The sequence below is a fragment of the Homarus americanus genome, unplaced genomic scaffold (genome assembly GCF_018991925.1).
Source record: "Homarus americanus isolate GMGI-L3 unplaced genomic scaffold, GMGI_Hamer_2.0 scaffold30231, whole genome shotgun sequence".
NCBI lineage: Eukaryota > Metazoa > Arthropoda > Malacostraca > Decapoda > Nephropidae > Homarus > Homarus americanus.
The window spans coordinates 831,806-852,602 of record NW_024756966.1 but is presented as its reverse complement, the minus strand read 5'-3'; the positions used below and the strand labels follow the sequence as shown (position 1 = coordinate 852,602).

Below are 20,797 nucleotides of genomic sequence, written 5' to 3'. Positions count from 1 at the left end.
GTGTGTGTGTGTGTGTGTGTGTGGAGTGGTTTGAACGTGCAGTGAATTATGTAGGTGTATCTTTTTATTCAGGGGAGGAGGTGGAGGAAGAGGTGGAGGGTGGGGAGGGAGGAGGTGAAGGGGGGTGTGGGAGGTGGAGGGGGTGGGGGGAAGAGGAGGTGGAGGGGGTGGGGGGAGGGAGGAGGTGGAGGGTGGGGAGGAAGCAATCGTAGGTTAATTCTTAATCTATTTCCTTCATTTATACCTCTTCCACTTCCTTCCTGTTCTCGTCCTATTCATCCTTCCACCTCGTCCCCCTCCTTCTCTTCCTCGGTCTCCCCCCTCCTCTTCCCTTTCTCCTCTCCTTTTCGTCCTACCCCCCTTTCCCTTCCCTCTCCGTCTTCCCCTCCATTCCCTTCAATCTTCCTCTCTATATAACATCGGATTCCCTCTCATCCCCCCTCCTCCTCTCCCCCATCTCCTCCTCCCCCCACCTCTCCTTCCCCCCCTCACCCCTACACCTCGTCATACACACCCAACACAGCTGCTTAACACCTTTATTACTACACACACACACACACACACACACCTCAGGTCGTCAGAGTAATCATCCTCTTAGGTTAGTTTAAAATGAACGCCCGGGACTGCCAAATCACAGCTCTGAGAAATCTATTAAGGGAAAGGAAGACACAAACCTGTTTAGGAAGACGGAGGAGGAGGAGGAGGCAGCGAATAACAACACCCTTCACAATGGCAGTAAACGGATCGAACTCTTTATAAGTGGAATCCTATACCCAGACCACAGGAGGAGGAAGAGCCCCACACACGACTTGATATTGTATGATGAAGATGTCACGTATTTAAAACTTCATTATTAAAAACAACAAAATGTTATTATTTTATTATTAACACGAGGATGTCCATACATTTATAATAGTGAATTATCAACTTAATTCAATCCTGTTTCTACACCGACCGATATGACGCTCAAGGGACCCAGGCATTTATACTATAGATGACGGAACAACCACAAACAATGCCAATAGACGCTTCCGTCACCTCCTCGCTGCCTAATTTCGCCCTGTCTAAAGAAACAAAAGCCAGTCTATTTCCTTTTGATCAATGCCTCTGGCTAATTACCTTTTGCCATGATTACTGCTTACCGCCTCCCAAATTGCTTCGCTTCATGGTAGTTTTGATTCATTAACTACATCACTCTTACGTAGTTGGGTTATAAGGGCGAGAACCTCAGGCGATACAATACACCGCCGCGAACAATTGCCGATCAATGGAGGCGGTAAGCACATAGAATCCGACACCTTTCTCATGCCCCTAATTCAGTGTTCAAACCACAAGGCGCAGCTAGTTAACGAAACAATCAAAGCCTTACTTGGTTCACCGACACTCAACCACCACGAGAAGCTACTGAATATATTTATAAACGAGTAGTAAACAATGATCCAGCTAGTGTGTAAAAAAAACATATTTACAGAATTTACGTAAAGAACAAACGAGTACAAAATAATTAAGAGGAAGTCACAGTTATATGTAAGGAATCGCACATCGCTGTTTTGTCTTATTCGGCTCCTTCTTTTGTTTACTTTATTGTGTCGTCTATACTTTTTGTGGATATTTTTTGTCGTCTATACTTTTATTATATATATTTTTTAATATTTTTGGGGATTTTTTTCGTATTCCCGTAAAACAATGTGATCTCTCTCTCTCTCTCTCTCTCTCTCTCTCTCTCTCTACAAAGAACAAAGACATGAGATAATCTACAAGAATTACTACACCTGGACCTGGCATTCCGCCGTCCACGTTTCTCTGATTGTCTCCGTGTCCGAAACCTTGAACACAAACAAACAAACACCACACACACAGCCTTGATAATCAACATAATCGTAAGTCTCCCATGCGGTCTAAACTCTGGGTGAAGTTAATTACCTCGACCTTTAAGTACACGAAAATAAAAGGCTGGAGCAATTATCGTGTGACATTTTATCAGCGTCTCCAAGACCAACACGACAGTCAGGGAAGGGGGAGAGGTGAGGGGAAGGGGATGGAAGAAGTGTAGGGTGGGAGTTAAGAAAGGATGAGTAGGGGGTGGAGGAGTACAGGGGGGAGAGATGTAAGGAGGGGTGCGAGATATGGGGTGAGGTAAGGAGAGAAAGGGGTGTGTGAGAGAGGTAAGGGAGAGGAGGAGGAGGAGGGAAAAGGGTATATAGGGAGAGAAAGAAGGGGGAAGGAAGGGGGAAAATTAATCCTTCTTTTTTTACGGATTTTCTAATTATATAACACAGTGGAAGGATTTGAGGGGTTTCATAGGGGGGTGAGGGAAGGTGAGGAAGGTAATTATGAGGGGTTACCTGTGATTGTACTACAGGCCAGGTAGCTACTGTGATTAGTTCATGTATTGACAATTTGATAATTATACACCCGAGACTGTATACATCAGAGGAGGAATTTCTGTGTGTGTATATTAAAAAAAATATATATATATAGTTGTTAACACGCCTGCCATAATTTGTTTAGTGCATCACGCTGCCATTAGCCTTAACGACCATTAGCGGCCCTGTTAACTACAAATTGTTTCTTAATAATTAATATTCACTAGTGGACAGTAAGTAGAATAGGAAGTTACCGACAGGAGACGCCACATATCTGTTATTATGGCTCAAGTAATGACGTAACTAATGACGGAACTAATGACGGAACTAATGACGTAACTAATGACGGAGCATGTTGTTATAATTACTGTTATTATTACGATTGTCTATATAATAATAACTTCCTTTATATCACTATAGGAAATTATATATATAACTGATATCGCAATATAAGAGTCAATTATTTACTAGACATTTAATATGAAACAAAAAAAAATTGCATTTTATTAAAAGAAAATTAATATTTTTTTACGAATCATTATGAAAGTTTCTTAACAATAAACGAATGAGGATTAGTAATAGTTAATACTAATCAATAAATCAATATCATACTTTTACTAACACGTATAATATGATGCATAGCAATTATCACACACACCACAAATTAACTAATAGTATTTCAATAGTATATATTTAATTATGTAGATCAATTAATTAAAAAGATCTATTTCACTCGTATGTATTTTAATAACATATTTCAATTGTCATGTATTGTAAATTAATTGTAATATAACACTGTGGTAATGTAATTTAATCTCACTACAATATTTCTGTAATGTATTTTATATTTGTTTGTGACCTGGAGGGAGGAGGGAGGAGGAGGAGGAGGAGGAGGAGGAGGAAGAGCAGGAGGAGGAGGAAGAGCAGGAGGAGGAGGGAGGAGGAGGAGGAGGACAATTTTCAAGTCACCTGGCCATCACCCTCCGACACACCAACTCTTTCCATACATACATACATACATACATACATACATACATACATACAGTACACACATACATACATACATACAGTACTTACCTATTGTTTGATAGTCTACTAAATGACCCGAAACCATCCGACCGACCGACCGCCCCTCCTCCCCGACCAATGGGTTAACTGACTGCTCGAGTCTGGTATGTCGCCAACTATTAGCTAGTAACTCCCGCCATCTACCGACCAACTAGCTGAACTTGCGCTCTCTACCGACTAAATAATGACTCGCGCTATTTGACGACTTGTTACCGACTTTTATTATTTGCCGACTTGTTACCGACTTGTATTACCTGCCGACTCGTTGCCGACTCGTTACCTACTTACATTACCTGCCGACTTGTTACCGATTTGCATTACCTGCCGACTCGTTACCGACTTAAATTACCTCCCGACTAACGAGCCCTACCCACTAAACCATTACACTCAAAGCTGTCTGTCGTCGGATGCTTACCATTCATCCAATCAGAGGCCGATTAAAGGACCGACTTCCGACTTTACATCACTTCCGAATTACCAAACGAACAATCAACCCTACTGCCGCCGACAATGACTTCCGATACTCTCTCTAACCAACCCGACCACTTGTACCGACTACTAACGAACCGAACAACCGACTTTTTTCTCTCTCTCTCTCTCTCTGTGCATTAATTACTACCCCTTGCATTATTAGGGTCTTAATCAATCCCATCTTTTATTAATTACAACAGCAAAACACCTGATCGTCACTCGCTAAATAAGACATAAAGACGTAACTAAATAACGACTTCTTTTAACACCTCGTAAAGTTTTCTTCAATAAAGAACAAAAAAAAAAAAACTTTCAAGCGCAATAAACAAAAAAATTAAGTTTTTGTTGTATCGCCGGATTTATTGATCGATGACGTCACAGAATCAATTGATGACGTCAGATGAATATAGATGACATCACAAACATAATGATGACGAATTACCAGAAACAATATTTACCTAAAAGTCCATCTGGATTTTTTTTTTATATATTTATCTGTCTAATTTATCTGTCTGTCTGTCTGTCTATTTTCGCAATATCCCTTAATTAACCCAGAAGATAAATTCAACAGGAAATTACATTATTATTATTATTATTATTATTATTATTATTATTATTATTATTATTATTATTATTACGATTATCATTATTATTATCAAAATTATCGTTATTTTTACTACGATTATTATAATTATCATCAATATTATCACTTGTTTTCCTTATCATCAATTAGACGAATAAAATAATTACTAAAACATGAAAGAAGACGAATAAGAAGATAAAGAAGAAGAGACAGAAAATATACAATAATTAAACATAAAATTAAATTATCACAAGAAACTTAACAATAACTAAAACAATAACAAAAACATTAACAATAAAATAATTAAACACAACACTACAGAAAATAAAATATACACAGAATACAATAAAATACAACAAAATAAACTATACAATAAAATACATAAATGGAGAAATGGAATAAATGGTAAACAAAGAGAGAGACAAAAATAATAATATGTAAAAAATATAGATAATGGGATAAAACATAATAAAGACAATAATATACACATAGAACAAATAAATAAAATAAGAGGAAATAATGCAATTAATGGTAAGAAAAAGATAATTTGCCTCATAGTAAAAATTGGGAGATAAGAAATAATTAATAATCAAGAGATAATTAAATATTGATAATTTATAAACACAGAGAATAATTGAACATGTGAGTATAATCTAAATAATATTATGTATAAGTATATAACATGTATAAATAAAAGATATACATATATAATAAATCAATATATACAAACCATACACTGTATTAATGACATAGACAAAATAATGGATTATACATAAAAATCGTCATCATAATCATCATAAGCATCAATAATTATTAGTTAAATATACATGAATAATACATGAATACAGGAATAATTATATATACATAATTATAGAAGAAAAAATACATGATTATTTTATGGTTAAGATTAATTACTAATTACTATCTAATTATAATAATCACCTCTAAACTACTAAGACAAAATAACAAAAAACAATTAATTACAAACATTAATAATAGTCATCTAAAAATAGCAAACACGAAAATAAAAACTTGGGAAATTATTAAAATTTATCAAAAAGTTTTTAAGAATTATTAGGGACAAAATTTGTTTTATCAGTCACAGGTATTGTACAGGTAAAGTAATTAATTAGTAGTAATTATGTTCCTCTCATCTTACAAGAACGTTTTAGTATAATTACATCTTGCTAATTATCTGCACTAAGCTTAATATATAACTAATTAATAAACTAATACCTCGAGATATACGGTATAGCGGTCAATATATATACGGTATAGCGGTCAATATATATACGGTATAGCGGTCAATATATACACGGTACAGCGGTCAATATATATGGAGGTCAGTGTATAGCTGGCGGCTGGTCAATATATACGGAAATTTATTTGGGGGACAACAGTCGATATACGGAGGTGGTCGATGTGTGTGTGTGGGGAGAGGTGAGGGGAGGGGAGGTGGGGGGGAGGTGAGGGGAGGAGGTGAGGGAGGTGAGGGGGGAGAGGTGAGGAGTTAAGTGACAGAGGTGAGGTCAGGCAGTCTAGTGTGGTTGGTTATCAAGGAGCTGACATGACAATAACCCAGACATACTGACGGTCATGGTGGTGTGGTTAGTGGTGTGGTTAATGGTGTGGTAGTGGTGGTGTGGTAGTGTGTTGGTTGTGGTGTGGTGGTGTGTGGTTAGTGGTGTGGTGGTGGTGTGGTTAGTGGTGTGGTGGTGGTGTGGTGATGGTGGTGTGTGGTAGTGGTGGTGTGGTAGTGTGTTGGTGTAGGTGTTGATAGCGGTGCTGTGGTGGAACGTGTGTGGTAGTAGTTGTGGTGGTGGTGATTATTTGTTCTGGTTCTGTTGTTGATGTTATTGTTGCTTCACTGTATTTAATTTAACAGTTGATAAATAGATGACTATTATTATAACGACTAACAGATGTGATGGTGACGTGGGTGTGTGCGTGTGTATGTGTGTACGTGTGTGTGTGTGTGTGTGTGTCGTTAATCCTCTATCTATCAGCGCTGTACTGTAAACATGTTGTGTACGTGTTCCTACCTCCGCCGCTTAATACCTTTGTCTATATTACTAATTCCAGTAACATTTAACTGAGCCTCAACATTTATTCATGAACAGCTTGGCGGTGTTCCCACTCTGAGGTGTTCCTAGACCCGAGTGACGCACAGACACCTCCTCCAGTTCATTTATCTTTTCCTTCGCTTCAAAAATGACGAATTACTCAACCATAAGAGAAAAAAGTGGAAAGATGCGGAAGAAAAAAGAAATCCAGAATCCCGTTGAAATTTATAATCACTAAACTAAACCACATTTAAACAATTCAAAATCGGTGAAAAGTTACGATAATTAGTGAAAATATAACCTTTTGTAGAGGTAAATAAGAGGGTTGGGTATAGCGCAGAGGACGATACATTCTGGGAAATTCTGTTTACTTTCTGGAATCCCGGTAAGTCACGATTTTCATGCTTACGGCGCTGGCCTCATACACACAGTGAGCGAAGGTTTTCATTTGATTTCGGTAGGGAGCGACAACAATGGCAGCCATCACGACTTACCGAACTGACTTGGAGAGAGAGAGAGAGAGAGAGACTTAGACTTACCCAATAACAGACTACAGTGGTGAAAGTTCAATAACAATACCACCAGTGTGACCCGAGCTGACCTTGTGACCTTGAACCGCGAGTTTTATGGTTTTAAAACTTTATTGTTCTTTCATTCATCCCAAGAGCAATATAAATTGCTGACGGCGGGTGTGGCTCTTCGCGCACACACACACACACACACACACACACACACACACACACACACACACACACACACACACGTAAGGGAGTCAGTATAGGACAGTCGCACTTCCTTTACCGTGGGATATAAAAACAAGATCACGTGGTTAGTGTGAGACGTGTTCCAGACAGGAGGGGAAGGAAGAGGAGGAGGAGGGGACGAAGAGGAGGAGGGGAAGGAGAGGAGGAGGAGGGGAAGAAAGAGTAAGAAGAAGCGTAGTAGTAGTATGATGGATAAAAAGAAAACTAGAGAAGAATAAATTAAGAAAACCGGAGATGGTAGACGAAGGAAGGAAGTGAGAGTGAGGAGAGGAAGAAGGGCAAATGGAGGAAGAACGGAATAAAAAGTGGACAAGGAGGATGATCGCGGGAAGAAGAGGTGGATAGGAAGATTGAGAGACATAAAGAGAAGATAATAGAGGGGAAATAGAAGAGAGAAGAACGAAAATTGTGGAGGAAGGAACCCGAATGATTGGTTGGAGAAGAATAGACCCAAAAATAATAATTCGTCATATATGGAAATACCTGAGTACAGTGACACACGCGCGCGCGCACACACACACACACACACACAATAACCTTCCTTTCCACATGTTTACCAATCCAGTCACAGAGAACCGATTAATTAATGCACACACACACACACTCGCGCACACTGGCATGCACACAAAACATCACAGACACCACAACAAACACCTTCAGAGCCTTGTGTACCGCGATGGGTGTTGGTGTTGTGGGTGGGGTGGTGGGGGTTCTCCAGGTACCATAAATAAAGCATGGTACTGGCTCTCTCATCGCCTGCCTCTCCTAAAATAATTAAAGTGCGTTGACTAGCACACTTGTCACACGCTACCCGCCGCCTGTACCCTGGCTAGCACGCGGAGGGCCACTACACCCTCGCCAGCTCTCTCACGTCTCTAGAAACCTTCAGGAGCGACACAGGTGATGAAATCCTCCGCTGAGAGTCAAGTGGAATGAATGGTCGCTCGTGTCACGCTTAGGCGACCTTGAGGGGCGTGCTTGTGTGCGCTCTAGCGGGGTTGAGGAGCGTGGGTCATGCGTTCTTGTAAGATGGCCGAGGAACATGCAAGTGCTTGCGCAAGACGCATGACGCCCTGCACGCGCTCGCGACCTTACTACTCCTACATGACAACTGCAATTTTTTATCGCCAAGGAATGAGACTACACATTGCTGTATAATTTACTACAGGGAATTATATATACTGCAATGTGTGCTTCAAGAATTTGGGGTTTTCGTAATTAATTTAGATTTAATTATGAAATTTTCTGTGACAGTGAGTGATAAAAACTCTAAAAATAGTATTAACCCGAACACTTAATGACTTAAAAAAATAAATAGTAAAGAACAAATACAGCATTTAATAACCTGATATAAATGCTTGCCATCTTAACATTAACTACTAATACTATCATCGTCTAACAACTGACTAAAACAATCACAAAAGAGGATTTTACTTCACAGTGAGAGAGGACAAGTGACGATAACTATTAACTGTGAGGGTTGTCTACAACACCTTCCGGGAATTACAAAAGAGAGAAATCGTGGACTTGGCAGGCGGAGTGTGGCGTCCTTCTTCTTCGGATTCTTCCACCTTGAAGATGTCGCCGATGTCCTGTTGGGTGCCGCCCTCAGCGTGTCGCTGGATCTGGTGGAGTTGCTCCATCTGCAGGTGGCGCATAGAGCGGATGTGGTGGAGCATCTGTAGCTTGGCGCGCGTGGTGAAGCTACAGAGGGTGCAGGTGTACATGCGGCGCTCCTCCATCATGGTCTGCTCCGCGACACACAGGTGGCGGAAGAGGACGTTGAGTACCTCGTGCCTCTGGTGGGCGGCGTGCAGCTGCAGCTTGTGGACGCTGTTGGTGTAATACTCACACAGGTTACACCGCACGTGCATCGGGTTGGTGTTAGACAGGTACTTGAGCTTCCACTCGTTCCGCGGGCCGCCCTCCAGGATGTGGTTGACGTGCTGCAACTTCTGCAGATGTTTGTCAGTCTTACAGTGCAGCTGGAAGTTAGCTTTGAGGTTGGTCTTGTACGAACACAACTTACAGATGTAATTCCCCGCGACCACCAGTAAGACCTCGTTCTCGTTGATCTTTGAGCGGTCTAGCTGCAGGTGGAGGGTGAGCTGCTCTAGTGAGTCGGTGGAGAAGACGGAGCACACACAGCAGGTGAAGGCGTGCCGCGGGTTGGGTGGCACGGGCTCCGGCGGAGGCTCCAGTGACTCGGGGTTGAGGCCCAAGTCAAAGTGTGGGCCAGGATGTTCGCTGGCGTGACCCGGGGGGCCACCATGACCCCCGTGACCCATATGGCCGCCGTGACCCATGTGGCTAGGAGGCATTTGGCCACCCGACATCATCTGGATCAGCAGCGCCTGATTGTAGGCGAGGTCAGCAAGAGCTGCCTCCGGAAGGTGTGGTTTCTCTCCTACTCCCAAGCTAGCCATCATGGCGGCGGCGGCAGCAGGGTTACCGGCGTACTGCAGGAGAGCCATAGCATCCATCTGGCTCCCACCGCCTCCGCCTCCCTGTAGAGCACTTAGCTGCTGCATGTGCTTCACGTTCTGCTGCAGCACCATCATGTTGTGTGTGTGCTTCTCGCTGGTCATGTGGATACGCAAGTTACGTGCAACATTGGTCTCATAGTTGCAGACGTCACAGCGCCACACAGGCTTGGGCTTCTGTTGCTGCTGCGTGGGTGCCGGAGTGGTCGACGGCGTGGGCGTCTTGGGCGCCGAGTAAATACTGCCGGATGGACTCTGCTGCTGTGATGTTAGCGACTGTGAGCCTAGAGTGCCGTCCATGGTGGGCATACCACCGTTCTGCAACTCTTGCATGTTGTTTAGATGTTTGTCGCTCTGCATGTGGATTGAAAGGTTGCCTTTTGTGGTGGTGGAGTAGTTACACACCTCGCAGCGGTAAGGTTTGTAGCCGCAGGTGTAGGTCTCCCCTCGGGCAAGACGCGGGTGCGCCTGGTTGGTGAGGCAATAGATGCAGGTGGACTCGTTCTCCGGGTGCTTCTCCTTCATGTGGATCTCCAGTGTCTCCTGGTACTTGTAGTGCCAGTTGCACTTGGGACACTTGAGGGTCTTGCAGGAGTTGCGAGAGTGCATGAATGCCATTTGTCCGCCCAGCTGGCGCGACTGTTGTAGGATGAGATCGCACTTGTCGCAGGTGACGCCCTGAGGTCGCCCGTTCATGTGCTCTGGGCACGCGCCGATGACGGTGCCCGTCAGCTGCGTCACGGGGGACTGCAGCGGCGAGAAGCTCGTGGGCGACATCGACGTTACGGGCGACACAGAGGCGCGTCCATTGGCACCAAGGGCCGAGATAGGCGACTTGCGGCTCAGGTCTGGAGTCCGTGCAGCGGCTGGGTGTTGAGGGGCAGCGAAGGGATCAGACCGCTGTTGGTGCTGATGATGATTTTGTTGGTGGTGGTGATGCTGCTGCTGCTGTTGTTGGTGCTGCTGCAGTTGCTGCTGCTGCTGCTGACGGACAAGTTCGTAAAAGTCAGGCATTTCACGTTTGACTGCATTGGTTCGTTCGTCATCGGTGAGGTCGTGGTGGGCATCGTTGTTGTGCGCAGCCTTTACAGGTGACGGCTGCGGGCTGGGGGAGGTGCCGCTGGGGGCCCCGGAGGGCAGCAGGGTGGCCAGCGCGCCCCCGTGCTGGGTGCTGCTGCTGCAGTTATTGTTACTACTGCTGCTGCTGCCGGCACCTGGGGGCGTCACTGGCTCTAGGAACGACACTCGCGGCTCCTTCTCCCGACCCGCGCACTGGATGATGGCCGAGGCGTTCTTGGCCGCCAAAAGGTCTCTCTCCTCATCCATGAGCACTACACTATGGTCGCCCATCGCATGGGCAATAAAAGATCTAACATATCCAAAAGACAACTTACATACAAAACACATCAATATAGGTTTAATTGGAACTTGCGAGTAGTCTAATAATGGAAGTTTTGTTTTCTCACTGGAACTATCATTTTTGCTATCACTGTCTTTACATTCATTTTCACTGTCTTTATCACCAACGGTAAAGACCCTGTAGTTGTGAACAATGGGAACTTCAGGAACTTTGTTTTCCTGGATTAGCGAGGTGAAGGTTTGACCGTATAGGGCGGTATAGAAGGCGGGGTTCTTGGTGACGTATATGGCGTTGGCGATAGTGGGGATGGTGGGGGCGGCGGTGGAGGAGAGCGGGTTTCTCGGGGAGTCCACTATGGACCCCTCGTGCCGCGGTAGCTCCAGGCCCGCCACACCCTCGTCGTCGCTCATCTCAGAGTCAATGATGTAGGCCGACCCGTCGGGGTTGTACACGATCTTGCCGTCGAACTTCTCCACGTCACTGGACGACTCGTTAATGGCGTCCTGGGCGGCGGACGAGGCCACGCAATGGTGCCGCGTGTACTGCTCCGCCGACGTGAAGTGCGTGTGGCAAGTCATGCACGTCAAGTTGAACGTCGCAGGCGGCGACGCTGACGGCGCCGACGACGACGAGGAGGTGGCATTAGGTCCCTGTTGAGGGAGGGGCCCGGGGCCCTCCTCGCCCGCCAAGGGGGAGGTAGAGGGAGCGTCCTCGGGACTCATTTCCGGGGGGGCTTGTTGGTGTTCCTGGGGGTGGCTGGGGGTGTCGAGAGGGTTAGCGGGAGGGTGTGGGGGGGCCGGGGGGCATCCCTTCAGAGGCGGTTCTCCCTGCTCCTCTCCGGGCATGGCGGCACGGACACGGCGCCTCCACTAGTCACAGCCCTCAACCTCCACGCACCATCTGTCAGGGGGACAACCACATGTTAGCTCCAAGCTTTGACCACAACTTAACTTAGTAATTACTGGTTAACACAGTACAGTATCCCTATAATGACCAACACAATATTAACAATCTTTAAGTTTTAAAAATTTGGATCACTAAAGTTAATTATCACAGTGCTAAACTATCCTAAACAAATCAAATACAATCTTACTTTCTACTACAGTACTGAAAATTACAAACCAATCTTTCTATTATGCTACACTTGTAATAACATGGTCGTGTGTGTGTGAGACAATGGTGTTAGTACAGTCAAATAAACTTTATCTATTCATCAAGAGTTGCGAGTCCTCTCCTCTACTACACATAAATATTACCAGTCGCAGCCGTCACCTCACCAAGTATTACACCAGACACTAACGTGAAGAATTTTACACCGTAATTGTTTTAATACAACACGTGTACAGGTGCGCAGATAAATAACACAAATGTAAACGGAAAAATATCACGTCCATAAAAGAGTAATATCCAAACACACAACCTTTAAAATCTCCTTCCCTTACCACCCAGATACACCCACTACCACCCATCCCACCCACTACCACCCATCCCACCCACACCCTCATCACACCCCTCCCCCAACACCACACACATACAACAAACCACCCACACACGAGCCACTACAAACACTCGTGCTCATAACAATGAATAAGAAACAAACAAGGGGGGTGGGGGGGGTGAAGAGAGAGACAAACGGGGAAGGTAGGAAGGAAAGAAAGAAAGGAAGGAGGGAGGGAGGGAGGGAGGGAGGGCAATAGGCGGATGGAAGAGGTAGTCGGGGAGTTGGGGGGAATTGAGAAGAGGTGGGTGGGTGGGGTGGGCGGGCAGGAGGGAGGGAGTGAGGGCGGTGGAACAGGACTATCAGATTGCGGACACAACCCCACAGTGAAGCAGGTGTGTGGTTCTTGCTCGCTCCTGCCAAGACCCAGCCACCGATTCCCGCCGCTGATACCACCCACCCTCCCACCAACCTGGTCCGGTTTGGTGAGGGAGGGGGAGAAAGAACGAGGGGAAGGTGAGAGATATAAAGGAAGAGGGAGAGTGAGGAAGAACGAAGAAGGAGGAGGAAGAGAGAGAGTGAGGAAGAACGAAGAAGGAGGAGGAAGAGAGAGATATAAAGAGAATAAAAGATATAATGTATTAATCTTATTCTTCCTCCCCCTCCTCCCCTGGTGTGCCAATAAAAAGAGGGATCACAGGAAAGAAAACACCCTCACGAGAGAAAACACTATCAGTAAGTTAGTAGAGGCAGTCAAAGGTCAATGTAAACTATCTCAAAGTTAACTACATCCTAATTAACAGTTTACCATTGACGGTAAGACAAGATAATAAACACAGACAGACAGACAAGAGAAAAAAAGAGGTTTGATTTGTATATGGTTCCCGCAACTTATGTACGGGTCCTAATAAAGTATAAATTTAAGGCTAAGTGACTGTAAATCTCTTGTTTCCTACCCTTTTTTTCCCTCCTACTTTCTTCCCTTCTTCCTCCTCCTCCTCCTCCTTTTAACAACAGTAGCTCGATACCTCCTTGTAAAACCCGAGCACCGTGACCTCCCTGGTGGGCCTATCTACCTGTAGGCGGGTGACAGGTAGGGTAGGGTAGGGTAGGGAGGAAGGGTGGGCGGGGTGGGCGGCCTACAGGAGCGCCCACGGCTACCCTCACAAAAGATCACCGCAGTTGGACAGTTTTCATGGTTACGCACCGCACTACCACCATAAATCAACCATCCTAACTACCACCACATGGGGGGGGGTTGATAGGGGTTGGTTGTGGTAGTAGTTGTGGTTGTAGGTAAGAGTTGAATTCATTGATGATGTGGTAGTAGTCGTCATTGTTATATTAATTGATGTTATAGCGTTTGAATAGTTATAGTGGTAAGAGTTAATGTAGTAGTAGTAGTAGTAGTAGCCGCAAAACTATGACGGGAAATTATGACAAAATAGAAAGAAAATCGAGAAAGCGAATGAAAAGGAGGGAGGAAGAGGGTAAAACGAAGGGATAGAGAACGTGGTGGAGAGGGAGGAGAGTGGGAAGGGAAGGGAGAGGGAAAGGGAGAGAGGTGGGCTAAGTCATAGGACCACGCCCGAATATATGGCAGGTAAGGGGGTGGGGTGGGTTGGGGTGGGTTGGGGACGGTGATAAGGGTGCCTAGGGTGGGTAAGGAAGGGGGGGGGAGAGTGAGGGTGGGTTGGGGGTTACAGCTGACTCTTTTACCTTCTGTTTACATTTTTGGAGGTAAATGTTGCAGGTTAATGAGATACAGAGCAAGGAAGGTATGGGAGGAGGAGGAGGAGGAGGAGGAGGAGGAGGAGGAGGAAGCGTGATTTACAGTCGACTCTTTAAGGAAATAAATTTATATTTTAGGTAAGCGATTATTTTTAAAGTAGAGTTTGTAATTTAAGGATAAGGTTAGGTTAGCTTAGGTTCGGTAAATGGTTGCGTTTTAAGGGATTGCCCGGTTGTTTTAAGGTAGTAGTTTTAGGTTTTAGGAGATCGGTCGTTTTTAGAAGACCGGTTGATTTAAGGGATTGATAGTTTTAGGGTAATAATTGTGATTTAAAGGATCTGGTTGTATTTTAAAGGGATTGTGGGAGGTGGGGTACAGGTCTATTGTGAAGTAAGGTCAAGTTAGGTTAGGTTACCTCAGTCTACTGTGACCACCTGTCAGGTAAAGTGTTGACGGAACCAGGTGCGTCGCCAGGTAAAGTTGTCTCTGATTACCTGGATGTGATGTGAACACCGAAGAATATATACAGAAACAGGTCCGGTTAAAAGAGTCTGTGAGAACGAATGTTGAAAGACAGACAGTCCGTTAAATGAGAGCGAAAGAGTCCATTAAATGAGAGAGAATGACAAGTCCGTTTAATGAGAGCGAATGAGAGCGAAAGAGTCCATTAAATGAGAGAGAATGACGGGAGAGTTTACGAATGATGAAAAATCTCTTGAAAAACAGATTAGAGAGAATGATAACGAATGAAGGGAGAAGAAGAAGAAGAAGACCAAACGATTCGATCTTGATTCCGGGCCACCCTGAGCTATAGCGGGAAACGACTTAGGATTAGAGAGAGAGAGAGAGAGAGAGAGAGAGAGAGAGAGAGAGAGAGAGAGAGAGACATACATATAACTCCTTCAGAAACAGGAGCGGGAGGAGGAGCGGGAGGAGGAGCGGGAGGAGGAGGAGAAGCGCTAAGGTGTCCGCTGTGGTCCCAGTCATCATTCCCAGTCAAAGGTGTTCGGTTACTGTCATTAGCAGTCGGTGTACGATTACTGACAGTCAGGTTTCAGACCAGTCCTTCCTCTCAATAATATAATTAACTGTTAATTAACGCCGGTTGTCGATATTGAGTAACTGTCGGTAACTGAACACGACTTTATTTTTATTAGATTTTTTTTAATTACCTGTTTTCCACCTGGTCACAAATCCGGTAATGAGGGATTTTGTTTACAGGTAAGTCCCAGTAATTGGTTTTAAATAAAGGTCTAATTTACATACAATTATATCCAAAAATATATATGGATATTATATTAAACTCGCGTATATTATAATTAACTTATATATTTGACTCAGTATTAATATCATTAAGTATGGCGTAAATTACATCAGAGTATCAAGGAATATCATCGATTGGCCTCCTCACCTCTCACGTACCCGGATATAAACACCGCTACCACATCCATCATATCCGTGTTACTCTCTAGCTTAACACACCCCCCCCCCCACAAACACACAAATAAAACACCTACAAACATTAATCCGAGAATATAAACAATAATGAGTTAAAACACATAGTATAGTACAGTGTGCGGGGTGAGTGACAGGGAGTGAGAGATAGAGAGATAGGAGTGAGAGAGGGTGAGAGATAGAGAGATAGGAGTGAGAGAGAGGGAGATAGGATAGTGAGAGAGAGATAGGATAGTGAGATAGGATGTGAGATAATAAAACAAACAAATAATGTAAATAACAATATGTTCCCCGCCAAGTCTTGCATGGGATAAATATTACGTTATTGTATGATGCAAGGCGATAGATAGATAGATAGATAGATAGATAGATAGATAGGTAGATAGATAGATAGATAGATAGATATAGATACTGTAGATAGACGGACGATGCAGCACAAAACAGACGATCGATAAATGGCAATCGACAGATGAGAGAGACAGATATAAATAAATGAGAGAGAGAGAGAGAGAGAGAGAGAGAGACCGCAACACCTGATACATCCAGTAAAATGTGTAAGTAAGACGCGCAGTTTGGGTATGAGGAGAGAGCGAACGTTAAGAACTATAGTAGGGTAGTGTTGGGGAGGTGAAGGTGGTGTTAAAAGGTGTTAGCGGGTGTTAGCTGGTGTTAGCGGGTGTTAGCTGGTGTTAGCGGTAGGTTAGACGATGTTATCAAGTGTTAGCGGCAGGTTAGTTGGTGTTATCACGGTGTTAGCGGTAGGTTAGCGGCGATTACTACTTGAAAAAGATTCATTTTTTCAGATTCTATGTAAAATAAATCCCAACCTAACCCTTTAAGTTGGAGTCCATTAAAACTGGGTCCTATTTAAAAACCTAGATTCCATTCCTTTATGTCAGGTCAGGTCAGGTCACAAGAGGTTACGTTAGGACTCTGCTGACAATTATTTAATATTTTTTTATTTAAGTTTAACTATACAAAAAACACCAATTAAGTTCATTAAGGTAATAGAACCACATTTACACAAGCAAAAAATTATGAATATTTTCTTAGGGGGGGAATATTTATCAAGAGAATATCGCTCTTGAGTATTTTAGATTTCTGTCACCTGGAATATCTGTTTATGTCACGTGAATGATAACAGAGACAGGACAATGTAAACAATGAAATGTGTAACAAAAACAGAAGAAGAGGAAGACGAAGACGAAGAAGACATAACTGATATCTACACGGTACCGAATAATAATAATAATAATAATAATAATAATAATGATGATGATGATGATGATGATGATGATGATGATGATGATAAATAACAATAAATAATCAACCATTCTCTTAGCTTAAGGAGACGACAAGACAACAATTGACAAAAACAAACAAACAAACAGAAACAAACAGAGACAGGTCACCAATTCAACATAATTATTTCCTCAGCGATAAAATTTCCCCAAATATGTCAATATATCCATAAGAAAGTGACCAACCACAAACGAATACAAACCAACACTTCTTATTAAATCAAGATAAACAAACAAACAAACAAATTAAGTAAACAATTAATTACCGAGTGCTAATCCCTGTTTACTTATTACCAATCTTGTACACTCCCTTCCAATCCCTCTGTGAACTCCCTACCAATCTTCAATCCCAGCCACCAGCAGTACACCCAACGCCCTCTACACTATCATCCCTAATCCCTAAGGTACACATCCTAATCCCCCTGACTCCCCCATCCTAATCCCCTACGACGTAACATCCAAATGGCGGACAAAAAAAAATTCTAAAAATAAAAAACAGAAAAAAGCGTCAAATATTTATCTTCATCACCAGAAAACAGTGGAAAATGACTCACTCTCTCTTTTTTTCTTTCTCCGTCTCTCGCGAATAAGGTAAGGAAGATGGTTTTAGTGGACAGTGATGCTGAGAGAGAGAGAGAGAGAGAGAGAGAGAGAGAGAGAGAGAGTCAATGCCACTCCCCTTCAAGTGACGTTATCAGCGCTAAAACCATTTTCCATAACCTGTCGCCTTACCCCTCACTCACCCAGTCAACCAACCAACCTCTTCCCTCTCCCTCCCTCGATACTACGACCTCAAAAAACGTCCACAACACACTCACTCTAAAGCACATTCACACTTACTTTATTACACGCACACTCACTCTAAAAACACACACACTCACTAAAACACACTTCCACACACTCTAAAACACACACACTCACTAAAACACACTTCCACTCACTCTAAAACACACTCACACTCCCTTCCTCCGTACAGCTGTATCGGTTGAAGCTGTAGTTTATTATAGGAGTAATTAAGACGAAATATATTAAAAGGCAAATATAAATGTGTTTAATGTATATTTCGCGTGAATATTGACGACGTGTGTGTGTGTGTGTGTGTGTGTGTGTGTGTGTGTACCCCCTCCGAGAGAAGCCGTAGGCAACCCTGCACGTGTACGAATCCCTTCACTCTTGACTTCCTCTGCGGCTTATCACCACGTTCTCTCTCTCTCTCTCTCTCTTTCTCCCAATTATCACCTGGGGCATAATTAATAACAGGTAAAAAAAATGAAAAGGGGGGGGGGCTGATATCATTTTATGGTAACGATTAGATAAGGATTTGGGTTAGTAATCATTTATGGCGGTCACCTCACACTGGCCAAGGATTCGTATTAGAATCTTAAGAGTTGATGCGAGGAAGAGATATGAGGAGGGGTGAATAATGGCGAGGACGCGTTTCCCCCAACCCGCGGGAAAGACCTCACCCCTCTTCCTCCTCCCCCCCTCTCTCTTTTCTCCCTCTCTCTCTCTCTGTCTCTGTCTCTTTCCCCTCCTCAAATAATGAACAAAAAATCACCCCTTCAATACGACTCCACCACGACCATTAACCACCACAACACCACGACTAACATCCCCTTACGTGTTCCCCCCTCCCACGTGTAAATAAACTTGAGGAGCATCACCCCCTCCCCCCCCTTTACCTCACTCACCATCATGGGAGAAATAGTGAGAATCATCGTGCCGCACCTCTTCTCCCCCCCCCCCTAGCCCGGCCTCTTTGCGGGGTAGCTATCCTGTTGTCATGCCAACACAAATGTTATTAGCCCCAGCGCTTTAAAATGGCCGGGATCTGGGGTGTGTTACTCACGTAGAGTTTCTTACGGCGCCGCTCTCTCTCCCTCCCTCCCTCCTGCTAGTGAAGGAGGGAGGGAGAGGCGGGGGGAGGAGGTGGAAAGGAGGGATTGAAGTATGGAGGGAGGGAGGGACGTAGAGATGGGAGAGGAAGGAAGAATGGAAGGACTAAAGGAAGGGAAATGGAGGAAGGGAGGGAGGGAGCGATGGACGGAGAGGCGGAGGAGGGAGGAAAGGGGGAATTGAATGGAGGGAAGGAGGGAGGGGAGAAGGAATGGAAGGACTGAAGGAGGGAGAGAGGGAGGCACCAAACAAACCCAGTGACATGTTTTATTGGGTTTAACTTACATTGGTGTGTATGTGAATAAAAACACATCGATGTTTACATTAGCAGTGGCGTCTCAATACGTGTGATTAGGTTAGGTTAGGTTAGGTTAGGTGATAACACCCCACTGGAATTGTTTAATGATAGTATGTAAAGACCCCCCAAGCACCTTGTTTACAATCCATGAACTAATTAGAGAAGGTTAAGTAAGGATATTAGGCATAAGGCGAGTCTTAGGAGAGAGAGTCTTAAGATGTGTGATAATTATTAGGTCAATGGTAATTAATTATGAGTAGCCAATCAGGAAAGGTTAGATAGGGCGATAGATAGATTAGGAAGGGCATTAGCTGAGGTTAGAAAATATACCAAAAATGTTAGAAGTATTTTTTTTATTCGATTTTTTTTTCGTAATTGTTTTTGTTTTGTTTTTTGAGGTGAAAATAAAGGAGGAATGTTGAAGTGGGTGCCCATGGGTGTGGAAGGAGACGTGGGCATGGGCAGGGAGGGTGGTTGGGGTCAGAGGGTAGGGAGGCTGGTTGGGGTCAGAGGGTAGGGAGGCTGGTTGGGGCACGGCCATAATAATTATAACGACAGGTCCCAGGGTAATTATCGTATAGCGTGTCATTAACGCTCAGGTGACCTTGTGTCTATACTTCCTCCACCCCTCCACACGCTTTCACTTCCCTCCCTTCTTTCCTCCCTCCCTCAGTCTACACTCTTTTTAATTATCTCCTTATTACCCTTCCCTCCCTCCCTCCCCTATTTGTCTCCTAGTGTGACGTCACCCCTCCCTCTCCATATGTCTCTTCTCAACCTTCCGCTCTCTCAATCTATCTCCCTTCCTCCATTTATTTATTGTGTCTTTCCCGTCTTCTCCCTCCTCCTCTTTCCCTCTTCATTTATCATCTTTCATCCTTTTATTTACACATGTTTTCTTTTTCTTATCTTTTCTTTTACCATCTATCCTACTCTTCTATTCCATCTACCTTCCTCCTATTCCATCCACCTATCTTCCTCCTATTCCATCCACCTATCTTCCTCCTCCTATTCCATCCACCTATCTTCCTCCTATTCCATCCACCTATCTTCCTCCTATTCCATCCACCTATCTTCCTCCTATTCGATCTACTTATCTTCCTCCTCCTATTCCATCTACCTTCCTTCCTCCTAGTCTACTCCTCAAGGAAGCAGCCAATCCTGGGGGTCGGGGGCACTAAGTAGGATGTCTTGTGAGGTGTACGTGCGTGTGTTGGTCCGTCCTGAGTTATGGTGTCTGGTGCGGATGTTGGTGTTATTGAAGGGTGGGAGGGTGATCACCATGTGGGAGGGGAGGGGAAGGGGGGTAGGAATAGAGGGGAGAGGGGAAGGAAAGGGACATGGAAGAAAGGAAGGGAGGGAAAAGATGGAAAGGGAGGGGATGGGAGAGGAAGAGGATGGGAGGGAAGGAGAGAGGAGTGCCACTAACAGCTCCTGAAGGCATTGTGGGAATCATGGTAAGTCTTAGTGCCAGTTTCCACGCCTGATTCCCATTGGCCTGATCTCCCCTGCGTCAGCC

General features: G+C 44.2%; 1 protein-coding gene across 3 annotated transcripts in view; it reads right to left on the bottom strand.

The window, feature by feature from the left end:
• Window positions 1-20,797, bottom strand: part of LOC121857334 (zinc finger protein 2-like) — a 55,515-nt gene that overhangs the window by 18,962 nt on the left and 15,756 nt on the right. For all 3 annotated transcript variants that reach the window (XM_042353342.1, XM_042353343.1, XM_042353344.1), the window contains exon 2: window positions 8,848-12,058. In XM_042353342.1, the coding sequence (XP_042209276.1) occupies window positions 8,848-12,003 (3,156 nt within the window). In that variant the 5' untranslated portion in view covers window positions 12,004-12,058. The remainder of the gene's footprint in view (window positions 1-8,847; window positions 12,059-20,797) is intronic.